This window comes from Balaenoptera acutorostrata, chromosome 5 (assembly GCF_949987535.1).
Source record: "Balaenoptera acutorostrata chromosome 5, mBalAcu1.1, whole genome shotgun sequence".
Lineage (NCBI taxonomy): Eukaryota > Metazoa > Chordata > Mammalia > Artiodactyla > Balaenopteridae > Balaenoptera > Balaenoptera acutorostrata.
In genome coordinates, this window is record NC_080068.1 from 107290850 (window position 1) to 107303961 (window position 13112).

The 13112-nt window shown below is 48.0% G+C and overlaps 1 protein-coding gene across 2 annotated transcripts in view; it reads right to left on the reverse strand.

Moving 5' to 3' along the window:
• Positions 1-321: 321 nt before the first annotated feature.
• The window catches only part of EVC2 (EvC ciliary complex subunit 2), a 143901-nt gene continuing 131110 nt past the window's right edge, over positions 322-13112 (reverse strand). Inside the window, exons 20-22 of one of the 2 annotated variants that reach the window (XM_057546799.1) lie at positions 6558-6754; positions 3678-3779; positions 322-1034 (exon numbers count right to left, since the gene is read on the reverse strand). In XM_057546799.1, coding sequence (XP_057402782.1) covers positions 764-1034; positions 3678-3779; positions 6558-6754 — 570 coding nt within the window. In that variant the 3' untranslated portion in view covers positions 322-763. Of the gene's footprint in view, positions 1035-3677; positions 3780-6557; positions 6798-13112 lie in introns of those variants that run through there. The other variant, XM_057546800.1, reaches the window with a different exon arrangement.

A 13112-nucleotide genomic window follows, 5' to 3' on the forward strand; every position in this document is an offset into this window, starting at 1 on the left:
CCTGAGGGCAGGTATGTGTCCGTTTACCAAGTCCAGGAGAAGGGACAAGGGTTTGGGGCTGTAAAGAGTTCAGTGAGTCCTGACTTTTTTACTTATTGGCTTTATGATCTTGCCTAAATCCCCTCACCTTCTTAAGCCTCTGAGTTTCCTGATTTGAGTTGGATATGGTATCGCCCAGTGGCTGACACATCTGGCCCCTGGAAAGATGGAGGGCAAATTTCCATCGAACATCACAACGTGGGGGCCAAAACCCAAGAAGGGATTAAAAATAAATGATTCCTACAGAAAGCAAAGACGAGTTCCCTTGAGAAGAGCTTTAGGTAAAATGCATTTATTTTCAAAAGCTCCCTTGATAAAAATAGAATATGTAACAAACACACAATGTGAGAGAAGAGAGAGCCTTGCCTTCAACACACAGCCCACTCTTCAGCCAGATGTTGCAGGGATGTGAATTAGGGGCCCGGGGCTCCTCCAGACCCTCAGCAAGGTGGGACTGAAAGCAACGAGGGTTCACGGGCTGGTCCCCTGTCTCTTCATGTGCCTTGCGATGCTGAAGGGAATGGGCCATCTGGGAATTCATGGGATCAGATTAAACTGAGCCCATGAAAGTCGTGGTGAGGGAGGAAGAGTGGATGGATGTGTCCTCTGCAAGTGCAATGAATACCTGCAAGTTGCACATTATAAACACACACACCCACCCACCCATGTGGGCAGGAGGAAACAAATCTTTCTGGCTTCAGACTCCTTGGAGCTTTCCTTTGGGCTAGTTCATGCCCAAGGCCCAAGTGGCCTTTTTGGCATTCAGAAAGTTCTTCTTCTTTTTCCTGGGAGGAAGGTGCAGTGAGATCTCCGGCTCCTTTGGATTTCTGAAGATGAAGAGCTTTTCGCCCGTGTTTAATAAATCAATGGTTTCTGCCCCTACAATGGGCACCGGGGCCAGTTCACCAATAGACTCCAGTGACAGGTGTGGCCAACTTCCTTTTCCAGAGAATATCACCCTCTCTCTGAGAGGGGGACACGTCTTCTTTAATATGCTAAAGGAAGAACAGAAGATCAGATACGACATTTTTGGCAACTGACTCTCCCAAGTGTCCTGACAGAGTTCTCTAGGAAAACCCCCTTTTGTCCCTAGGGCCCCAATCAAGTGTCTTTTAAAGAAAGGTTTTTCCCTGTGGTTGCCAGGTTGCCCCTGAGATTAGCTGAAGCCTGTGGCAGTGGTGGTGCAGACAGCTCTCACCAACTCATGACTGTTCACTTTTGTGGAGTTTATGAGCCTGTTGTCATCATATTGTCAGCACGGAATCAGCCACAGTGGGAGTGTTTCACACCACGGAAACTAAGTGCTACAAATCAGAGCTCCCATCTCCCCCCAGACAATTGTGAGACATTTCCTAGGACACCCCTGCCTGTGGGCCTCACACTAAAAGCAGGCTGATAAAACCTGATGATAAAGCAACAGTTAGAAGTTAGGTAAAATGTGTTTGAAATAGAAGAGAGCAACACGCTTTGGGAATATCCTGTAAAAGGATGGCTGGAACCTTGCCCATAAGCAGTCCAGCCCCTAAATCCTGGCTGCTCTTCATAATGGTTCTGACTCTTTCTGAGAGTGCTATACAACCTGAAAGCCACAGGGTCCTTTGCCCAAGCGGTGCAGGACGAGGCCATGTCACTGGGGGTCGACCTACTGGAGGCCGCTGGTAGGCTCGTGGGCCCTTCCTGAACAGGCGTGGCTAATGAGCCTCCATCCCCCTCACCACGAACTCCTGCCCTGGCAGCTGCATGATCTGAGCAAGGACTCAAGGCAACTCGGACTGATTCACAGTCTCTCCTCCTCCCACCATCGTACACAGCACCTCAAGGCAAAAAGGCGAGTACGGCGATCCAAGACAGTGGTGCCAGGGTTCTCCTGATCTGTACTCGCCCACTGGTGTCAGTGCAGCCCAGGAAGGCATTCAGCAGCCCCACCCCATGCTAATCTAGAACAACTGACTTCCGTTCCTTAGTGGAATGCTTTACATTTATACAGCTTGAATTTAATTTTCTTGGTTTGGGCTCAATATCCGGATCTAATTTCTCTGGGACTAAATTCTGATACCTGGCCCGTTATCAATGGCTCCCAGTTTTTTGTTTGTTTGTTTGTTTGTTTTATATTTTTATTATTTATTTATTATGCTTATTTTTGGCTGTGTTGGGTCTTCGTTTCTGTGCGAGGGCTTTCTCCAGTTGGGGCGAGTGGGGGCCACTCTTCATCGCGGTGGGCGGGCCTCTCACTATCGCGGCCTCTCTTGTTGCGGAGCACAGGCTCCAGACGCTCAGGCTCAGTAGTTATGGCTCACGGGCCCAGTTGCTCCGCGGCATGTGGGATCTTCCCAGACCAGGGCTCGAACCCATGTCCCCTGCATTGGCAGGCAGATTCTCAACCACTGCACCACCAGGGAAGCCCTGCTCCCAGGTTTTTATTCAGGGACTATTTGGGAAGCTTGTCTCTGCAGCTTCACCGGAGCCCTGAGAAATTATGGAAGGGGCAGGACACTTCTCTTGGACATCCTCTGTTTCCAGAGCACACTTTGGTTATCCCATTTTAACCTTGTATGTTAAATGGGCTAACGTAACTCTTGTGACTCATGTTACCCTTTTTCTGAATCTCTAGGGGGAAACACACGAGACCCTTGGTCTGTTGTTTGCAGCACCCTAAAACTGCTCTACCTCTAACTTTCCTCTGCTCTCCAGGTGTGCAATCACCACAGCTGAAAGAGAAGGCACTCGAGAGAGTGAGAAGAGCGCTGGCCTGGAAGTTCAGGGAAATAAAGGGGTTGGTTACATGGCCCTAAATCCCACGGTCACTTTTAACAGCTGCAGGCATGGGGTCTCTTCCTCTGACCTCCCTGAGCTGGTGAAGCGTGGCCATGGGATTTCCCCCACTTTCCAGAAAGTGGGGAGGCTCAGGGCAGCAAGGCGGGAGAGGTAAACTATAAAGTCTGAACAGCTATAAGGAATTATTCTCCTTCTAATGAGATTCCATTTAAAAAGAGCCATTAGTTAAAATAAATACTGCAATTAAAATGCTAATAAATGACAGGAGAGCATTCTCCCACTGATAGCTGGAGGCTATCTTCAGCTGTAAACTAAGCGCACTTTACATTTTTTTTTTTTAATTGAAGTATAGTTGATTTACAATATTGTGTTCGTTTCAGGTGTACAGCAAAGTGCACCTTTTCCATTATAGGTTATTCTTTTCCATTATAGATTATTACAAGATATTGAATATAGTTCCCTGTGCTATATATAAATCCTTGTTGCTTATCTATTTTATATCTAGTAGTGTGTATCTGTTAATCCCATACTCCTAATTTATCCCTCCCCACCCTGCCCCCGCTATCCCCTTTGGTAACCGTAAATTTGTATTCTATGTCTGTGAGTCTCTTTCTGTTTTGTAAATAAGTTCATTTGTATTACTTTTAAAATTCCATACATAAGTGGTATCATATGATATCTGTCTTTCTCTGCTTACTTCACTTCAAACTAAGCCCACTTCGAATAAAGACTGCGGTCTTTAGGGAAGGAATGTTGGTATGTTTGCAGTGACCCTCCCTTTGTGGTCCCCTCTGCCTCCCCTTCCCAGCTCACAGGCGGTCTGGCTGCCCTCCTCAGCCCACCTGAGCAGATGCCCTCATTACCTCTCCTTTCTCTTGTGAGCCCAGCGCATCTTTTCTAATCCTCTGCTTATCAGTTCTCCTCGAAGTTTGCTCTCAAAGGCTTGCCACCAGCCCTGATGTTTCCTGAAGGCAAGAAGGGAGCGTTCTTATATTTTCAAAAAGAACAGAATCTTCAAGTGATGCATACTCTTAAAAAGCACTATGGGGACCCCCTCCCTCAGTGTGACCTTTGGCTGACATGAGAAACCCTGGGAGTTTTCACGTTTGTTCTCTCACTCACTCCGCGAACACTGATCAAGCATCTTTTCTGGCCGAGTCAAGACACAGTCTCTGCCGCAAGGGGTCCCCGATCCAGGGGTCACAGACAGGTACTAGGTGACATCAGTCAGATAAAGGAAGGCTGCCGAGATGTGGGACACTTGAGCTGAATCTTGGTGTCCCAGCAGAGGGAACGCATGGAGCATTCGAGAAGGAATGGGCGCTCTGCCTCGGCTTGTGTGCAGTCCATCTCCCCCACTGGAGTGGACACTCCATGCAGCAGGACTGTCCCTTACTCTCCCACGTACACCAGTGCCTAAGACAGTCGACATACGAGGATCTCAGTAAGTGTTCATGAATATATGAATAAGAAGGTTGAGAAGGCACAGTGGAGGCTTGGAAGGTGGGTAAGGCAGGGAGTCCTCATGCCACGTGAAGGAGTGTGATTCTCGACCAAAGAAGGGACAGTGTATAAGGAATAGGGGAGATGGGGAGATGTTCGCAGGCTTGGGCTCAAGTCAAGTCAATAAAGGTCAGTGTAGGAGAGAATCCTGTCTATGCCTGCCTCTGGCCAAGTTCCTACTCTGCCTCAGCTGGTTCACACTGCCCAGCTGGTGGGGTGAAGGACCCTTGCCCATGCTGGGCCAGGCTCTCTGTCCCAGGAGTCTAGCTCTTGGGTAGAGAAGGCTGGTCCTCTGAAGGGAGCACCCAGAGAGGATGGTCTTCGTGCTCTCCTGGTCCTGCCCATCCAGGGACCTGGCGTACAGCTCTTCCTGCATCCTGACAGGTCCCTCATACACCCTTTCTTGCTTAGATTCATCAGTCAGTTTCTGCTGCTTGAAACCCAAGACTCTGAACTGATGGTGTGCCCGGGCACCAGTCGCTTGGGACACAGGAGTAGTGACTGCCCTGCGCTCAGAGGCTATGGTGAGTGGCTTTTGACTCCAGACGTCATCCAGTCTACTTGGCCACGAGGTCGGGCTACAGAAGGGCATGCCCACGCTCCACACTCCTGGTGACAAGCCACCTGGGCGCTCCTGCTTTGTCCCACACCCACCTGCCCATGCTGGCTCACCAGCCTCCCAAACTAAACTGGCTGAAGGGGAGCCCGTAAACAAGGTCCTCGTGGGCAGCCCTCAGGCAGAGGTGACATCGCTGTGACCCTGCACATTCCTGCTCCAGCGTCACCACCGACATCTGCCATCTTCATGCTCTTGCCTGACTGTGCACTGAGAGAAACCAGGCTGAGACATGCAACTCTCTGACCACACCCAGCCCTCTGACCACGCCCACACCAGCCCTGACCCCACCCACACCCCAGCTCCTGTGACCACACTCACATCCAGCCCCTCGTGGTGGGCCCCACCAACTCTAGGAATGCTCGTCCCAGCCCCTGTGGACACCCACCCTTGCTCAACAGCTGTTGTTCCCACGCTCCTATCCTTCCTTTCACCCTAACCCTACTCTTAGCCCTCAGCTGAGTCAGGGACCCCCTTTATGAGTCAGCAAAAATAATGTACATACACACCTTTCCACACAATCATGCCATTTTGGCAGACTCATGGGCTCCGAGACATCCAGCCCCAGCCTCCTGTGGGTCCTGGTTGAAGACCTCGGCTTCACTGCCTGGCCTTCAACACTTTCAGGTCTGGTCATGGCTTTCCTTGTAGCCTCACCCCCAACAAATTCTGCTCTCAAGTGGCACCACTGGCTGCCCCAAACCCACCTTATCCACAGCCCCGCTTCATGTCTTGCCTTATAAAGGCCCTTAACTGATCAAACGCACACCTGAAACTTGACCCTAAAAAAGCAGCTCTGCAGCATTATCCATAATTGAGGAAAAATGAACGCAAACTAAATGTCCAGTAAGAGGGTAACAGTTACATACACTATGCTACACACCTCAGTGGAATAATAGGCAGCTGTTCAAAATAATATCTATGGAGATGTTTCAATAACTGGGAAAAGTATGAATTTTAAGTTGTTAATAAAAACAGCAGAAATAGAGTCAAAGTAGTGTGATAATTAGAAAGACGTCTGCATGTGGACAAGAGTCGAAAGGTAATAAGCAAACTTGCCTCTGATATAAGGTTCTGAAAAGCAGGACACAAGGTTGTATATACTGGGATTCCTATACACACACACACACACACACACACACACACACACACACACAATGCACACACTCATAAAACCCAGCAGAGGAAACACGTTCTGGAGAAAGAATGGTAGCAAGACGCTAACAGCCATTTTCTCCAGCTGACAGAACCATGGATATTTTTTTTCTTCTTTTTCCTTTATGTATTTATTTCCTTTATGTATGTATTGTATTTATTTATTTCCTTTATTATTTATTCCTTGGGCTGTAAATATGCATATATGGCATATTTACAGCCCAAGGCAACTTATTCTCTTAAGATCCTACTGGGGAAATGAATTGGTGATGAAAAGACAAGCTGTGGACAAAATACTTGGGTCTGCCATGACTTACACAGAGGATGCATGGAGACTCTCCTGGATGTTGTCTGCTTCTTGAGCAAAGAAATTCCCCTGGGAAGGCGGGTGTGCCTGTGCCCTGTGGTCCTGCTCCCCTCTCCCATCCGTTCTCTCTACAGGGACCTCGTTTTCCCACCCTGTACTCACCCCCTCCTGCCCAGGTCGGCCTGCGCCCCACCGCCATCACTCTCTGCTGTGTGGTCCTGATGCCTCTGGCCCACGGGATCCAGCACGGAGAGCAGCTCGGGCTGCAAGGCAGCAGGCACAGCCACGCTCAGGAGCCAACGCAGCGTGCCTCCCGGCAGCATCGTCAGCTTCGACAGGTAGGACGCCAGTCTCAGCTCCTAGAGGAGTGAACGCAGGGACTCGGAGCCTCATGGCTCTAACCTTGATGAACAGCAAGTTTTAATGGATCACAGTCTTAGGACTTTTTGTCCCAGGGAGATAAATATTTTAGTACCTCAGTCTTGAAAACATGTTCCCAAATTCACAGAGCTGTCAAGAAAAATCTATTTGGTCAGCAGCCTTGGCTCCCCATGACATTCCCCAAGCCGTCATCCATCCCTTCCAACTACTCTCCACTCACTCATCACAGCTACAGCCCGGGCCCATTAGTAATTTCTCCTCCTACTCATGTTCGGTGAGGCGATAGGGCTCAGAGGGAACAACACAGACTGGAAACAACTGAAATGTGCCTAAATCAGTGGATGGTTAAAGAAACTGTGCTATGGCCTTGTCACGGAATACCAGTCTGCAGTGAAAGGAAAGAACTGGATGGATCCCTAGGGCGTTTCGCTGCATAAAAAGAGCCAGGCCCCGCTGTACTTCCACGTGAATAACATTCCAGAGGTGACAAAATTTAGAGATGGGGAACAGAGCATTAGTGGCCGGGGTTAGGGGTGTGGGGGGGAAGTGGATATAACTATAAAAGCGTAGCACAAACAGATCTTTGTGGTGACCAAACAGTTCGACATCTTAAATGTGGTGTCATGCTAAACTACATGCGGTAAAATGACACAGAACTATAAATGCATTTTATATGCATGTCAACTTTCTGGTTTTGATGTTGTCCTAGGGTCCTGTCAGATGCAGCCATGCGGGGAAACAGCGAAACAGGGATCAGGGCACTGGAGCTCTCCATACTAGCTTTGCAACTTCTTGTGAACCTAAAAGTATTTCAGAAAAAGGTGTGAAAAGGAGAAAGAGAGAGTACAGGCAGGCTCTACACTCCCCCAAACCTGTGTTGGCTCCCAGCCCCACTGCACAGAACTGTGTGTCCTTGGGAAGTGTCTTTATTTCTCTTCGGGCCTCAGCTCCCTCATCTGTAAAATGAGGTAACAATAATACCTATGCCAAAAGGTTTTCAGAGGACAAAATGAGCTGTGACATGTAAAACTGGTCTGTGTTAAGAAGGCAAACTCCCTTTCCTAGCAACAGCGTGGGCATGCCTGGCCACCTGGCCAACCAGATACCTTCCCTGGGATTTTACACAGCAAACCCAGGAGAGAAAAGCACTTTATACAGCAAAACCAGGAGAGCTGGATGCTGAAAGGCCATCAGCTCAGGGCTGTCAGCTTTCATGTCCCTTCCTGTGTGGAATAAGCTTATTAGTGGACACAAAGAAACAGGGGAGAGAGAGAGAGAAGGAGAGAGACCCATAAAGAGTCCTTTGCCATTTGAGCCCCCAGAGCTCAGCTCTGCTCTTTGAGGGGATAGTCAGGGTATTAATATATTTCGTTTACACTCAAACTAGTTTGAAATGAATTTCTGTTACCTTCACCTAGAAAGAATTCTGACTTTACAAGACATCTAAGTGCCGTGCTTGACAAATCAAGGTCATTCTGTGAGTGTTGGTTGTTGCTGTTGTTACAGTATTTGTATGAGTTTCCTATTGCAGCTGTAACAGATCACCCCAAACTTGGGCTTAAAACAACACACATTTATTCTCTTACGGTTCTGGAGGCCAGAAGTCTGAAATCAGTGTCACTGGGCTAAAGTCAAGGTCAGCCGGGCTGGCTCCTTGTGGAGACTCCAGGAGAGAATCCCTTCCCTGGCCTTCCCTAGCGTCAGCTGCTGCCCGCATTCTTTGGCTTATGGCCCCTTCCTCCAGCTTCAAAGTTCATCCTCCAATCCCTGCTTCTGTCATTGTCACATGGCCTTCTCTTCAAGCTGTGACTCCTGCTTCCCTCTTGTAAGGACACTTGTGATTACATTTAGGGCCCACTGGGATAATCGAGGATAACACCCCCATCTTAAAACCCTTAATCACATCTGCAAAATCCCCTTTGCCATAGAAGGTCATATTCACAGGTTCTGGGAATTAGGACTTAGACATGTTTGGTGGGCCACTGTGCCAGATTATTAGCACATTTATTCATTCAACCAACACCACGATGGAGTCCTACTGGGCACCAGACCCTGTTCCAGGCACTGGAGGCAGAGCAGTAACACAGACAAAGTCTCTGCCTTCACGAGGCTCACAGTCAGGTCAAAGAGACAGATGGTAAGCTTACAAAGAAACACCATATCAGGCAGTGTAGGTGCCAGGATGCAAAACAAGGCAGGATAAACATAGACAGAGGGTGAGGGGTGGGGGTGGCTGATATTTGAGATGGGTAGTCAGGGAAGGCTTCTCCGAGGAGGTGACGTCTGAGCAGGGACCTGAATGAAGTGAGGAAGTGAACCATGGGCACATGGAAGGGAAGAGCTTTCCAGGCAGAGGGAAGGCAAGGGTGAAGACCCTGAGGTGGGGATACCCTTAGCATGTTTCATGGAGAGCGAAGGAGGCCAGTGTGGCTGGCATGGACCGTGTGAGAAGGAGAGTGACAACAGTTAAGTTTGGACAGGTGGCGGCAGATCAGTTCATACGGACCTTTTCATCGTAGGCAGGATTTTGACTTGTCTTCATGGTGAGCTGGGGAGTCATTGCAGGAATTTAAGCAGTGGGAGTGGCATGAGCTGATTCTCATTTTTTAAAGATTACTTTGGATGACACAGGGGCCATGAACCATCTGCAACAAGTGAGGTAGCAGAGGGGCGGCATCTCAGGCAAGAGATGGTAGCTGTGTGAGCCAGAGTGGTGGAGGGGAGGTGGTGAGAAGTGGTGGGACACGGGAGACACTTTGATGGTAGAGCCAACAAGGTTCATTGAAAGACAAGAATAAAGGATGATTCCACCATCTTTCACTTGGGCTGCTGGGTAACTGGTGTCATTTACTGAGATGAGTGGAGCAAGCCTGGGACAGGGGACTGTCAGTCACTTGGAGTTCTGTTTGCACAGGTTAAGTCACTAATGGCGATGTCAAGTCTCAAGTTCAGGGCAGGGGTCTGGAGCTAAGATTAGATGGTAATCAGTGTGGTGATGACATCAGTAAGGGAGTGAATGTAGATGAGAGGGAATGAGGTCCAACGACCAAGTCCTCAGGCTCCCAACGTCCAAAGGCCACGATGCATCCAACATAGGGGCTTGACCACAGGTAGCCAGAGGGCTGGGAGAGAACCAGGTGTCCAGGGTTTGGAAGCCAAGAAGGGAACATATTCAAGAAAAGGGCTGTGGATCAAGTGCCACAGAGAGGTCAAGAAAGACAAAGACATGGACTTGCCCCCTGGATTTGGAAACATGGGGCTGCTTACTACTTTGACCAATGCTTTCAGTGCAGTGATGGGGAAAAGTGTTATTATAAATACCAAACTCTTTCCTTGCGACCCATGTGCTTCCGTCTGCCTATAGTACACTTTTCCCCAAAGTGCTCTCTGTCTGGCTCTCTTCAACTCATTCTTTTGGTTTCTACACCAGTGTTGGGCTTCTGGAAGCCTTTCCTGACCCCACATTCTGGGATAGATGCCTCTCCTCTGCTTTTCTCTGGTTTTAATCAACTGTATTCTGTCCAATTCTTGTATCAAATTTAATTGTCCAATTTCTCATGTGTCTCTGCAGTGAGGTTTTAGGATGGGGTCAGCATCATATGCCTCTCTACCTCCAGCATTTAACCTGGTTCCTAGCACAGAGAAAAACATCAACAGACGTGGGTCGAATAAATGAAGAATAATCTCCATCAACACCCTGTAGACTCACTTCTTCCTGAGGCAGAGGAGTAACCCTTCATCACTGGGATCCCCACTGGTGAAAGTGGGGACCCACCAGCCCACTGCCATGGCTCTCCCAGCTCTGAAGCTTTCTGATCAATAAAATAATCCTTAAAACAGGTCAATTAACTGGGTCAAGTCTTCCTGAAGGTGGTGACAAAAAAGCATCTGTGTGGGTCACTTCTAGAGACTGAAATGAATCACAAAGCAATGTGGGGACCGGCTGTTCATGCAGAAGGTGGTGGCAGAAAGACCAGGCTTAACGGCAGGCCCTGTCTGTCCCTCTCTCCTGTTCTGCTTCACCACCACTGGACCTGGCATGGATTTCCATTGTTTCGGTGTATCTTGGCATATTTCATCCTTGCCTTGATTTTTAAGAAATACTGCTAATTTGAAGGAACCAAACAATGTAGAAAAGCACAAAAATGTTAAAGTAATTATTCCAAATGCCACTATCCAGAAATAGTTATCAGTACCATTAGGCAAACCACATTCCAGGAATATTTTTAGGCATATACATAAGTAGATGAATGAATGGATGGATGGATGGATGGATGGATGGGTATACCGATGGACAGATGGGTGAATGGATAGATGGATGAGTGGCCAAATGGACAGATGGATGGATGGATGGGTGGTTAGGTGGATAGATGGATGAGTGGCCAAATGGACAGATGGATAGATGGATGGATGGATGGATGGTGGGTGGATGGATGGATGGATGGACAGACAGATGGACTGATGGATAGATGGGTGGATGGATGGATGTGTAGACAAATAGACAAGTGAATGGATGGATGGATAGACAGACAGATGAAGTGATGGACAGACGGATGGATGGACATGACTATAAAAATGAGATCATAATCCACATAAAATACTATTTGGTTTATGTATTTATTTTGTTGATTGCCTGCTTTCCCCACTAGAATATCAGCTCCTGAGGGCATGGGCTTTATCTGTTTTGTTTGCTGCTAAAATCCCAGTGCCTAGGATAGCACTTGCCACTTACTAGGAGCACAGTCAATATTTATTCAAGAACAAAGCCCGTTTAGAAGATCTTAAGCTGAATCTAAGTCATCCTTTACGTGGTTAGAAAAGAATGCCACTCTGTTGTCTACAGTGGCTGCAGCCATGCTGGAGCACCAAGGGAGAAAGGAGGTGAGTTCAGTGAGGACCACAGATGGGGTCCCAGCCTCTCCCCACAGCACAGGGAAACTTCCTGCCTTGTGGGGTTAGTACCATTCATTTTTAAATGAGGACCCCCTTCCCGTTTTATTCATGAAGCAATTAGGAAATATTTTGCTTTAAAGGGAATTGTGCAGTAGCATGAAATGGAATGAGTAGAGCCTTTAAAGGGAAAAAAAACCTGATTTTAAACCAGCCCCCACTGACTGGCTATGGGACCCCGGCTAAGTCACATCACCTCTCTGACCCTGAGTTTCTTCATCTGTCAAGTGATGATCCTCTCCATGCCTCTCCTCAACGCTGGGCTGATATCAGCCGCTGTTTGTATCATCACCATCACAGAAGGGCTGATGAATTTGCAGCAGTGCCCTGGGGAGGCTCTTCCCACTGCCAGGGTCCCCAGAGCAATGGTGAGCATTAACTGGGATGATGTGCGATGTATCTAGCACAGAGCAGGCATTCGAGAGTGTTATTTTGGTATTGTGATAAATATGCAAAAAAGGAGGAGTTGGCAAAGTTGCATAAATATGAAAACATGGGTGCTCGTGTGGAAACTACCCTTCATGCAAATTTTGTAATTCAAACTATGCTGTCCCTAAGGCAGTGTAATCATGAGGAAATAAAACAAAAGAGGGAAAGACAGAGACAGAGACAGAGAGATCACAAGAGAAAGAAGAAGAAAAATGAGGAGAAGGAGGAAGAGGAGAAGGAGGGGGAGGAGGAATAATTAGAAAGAGTAGGAGGAAGAACAGGGAGGGAGGGAGACAGGGAGGGAGAACTGGGCCTCCCTGGTTATCATCTCGCCTGGTACAAAGAAGAAACAGGTCAAATACAGGAGTCCTCTAAACAGGGAGTGATGGTTAACTTTACAGGTCATCTTGTCTGGGCCACAGTGTCAAGATATTTGGACAAACATCATTCTAGATATTTCTTTGAAGGAGCTTTTGGATGAGATTAACATTTAAGTCAGTGGACTTAAAGCAGATTGCTTTGATGTGGGTGGGCTCCATCTAAGCAGGTGAAGCCCCAAACAGAACAAAGAATGACCTCTGAGCCACAGGGAATTCTGCCAGTAGTGGGTCTTTGGACTTGAACTGTAACATCACCTCTTCCCTGGGTCTCCAGCCTGCTGGTCTATCCTGCCAGCATATTTGGACTTGCCAGTCTCCATAATCACATGAGCTAATTCCTTAAAGTAAATCTCTCTCTCCCTCTCTCCCCCCAAGTCTTTGTGGTTCTGTTTCTCTGAAAAATCCTCACTAATACACAGGGGCTGGAAAAGAAACAAATCAGTTGAGTAGACTTTGCTGAGGGGACTCTACAAGGCACAGGGTTGGGGGCAGAGAAAAACCACCCCCTGACCATAGGGCCAATTCTTTAGCAGAGTTCACAGTTTAAAAGAGCCAACAAATCAGAAATGAATCTGGA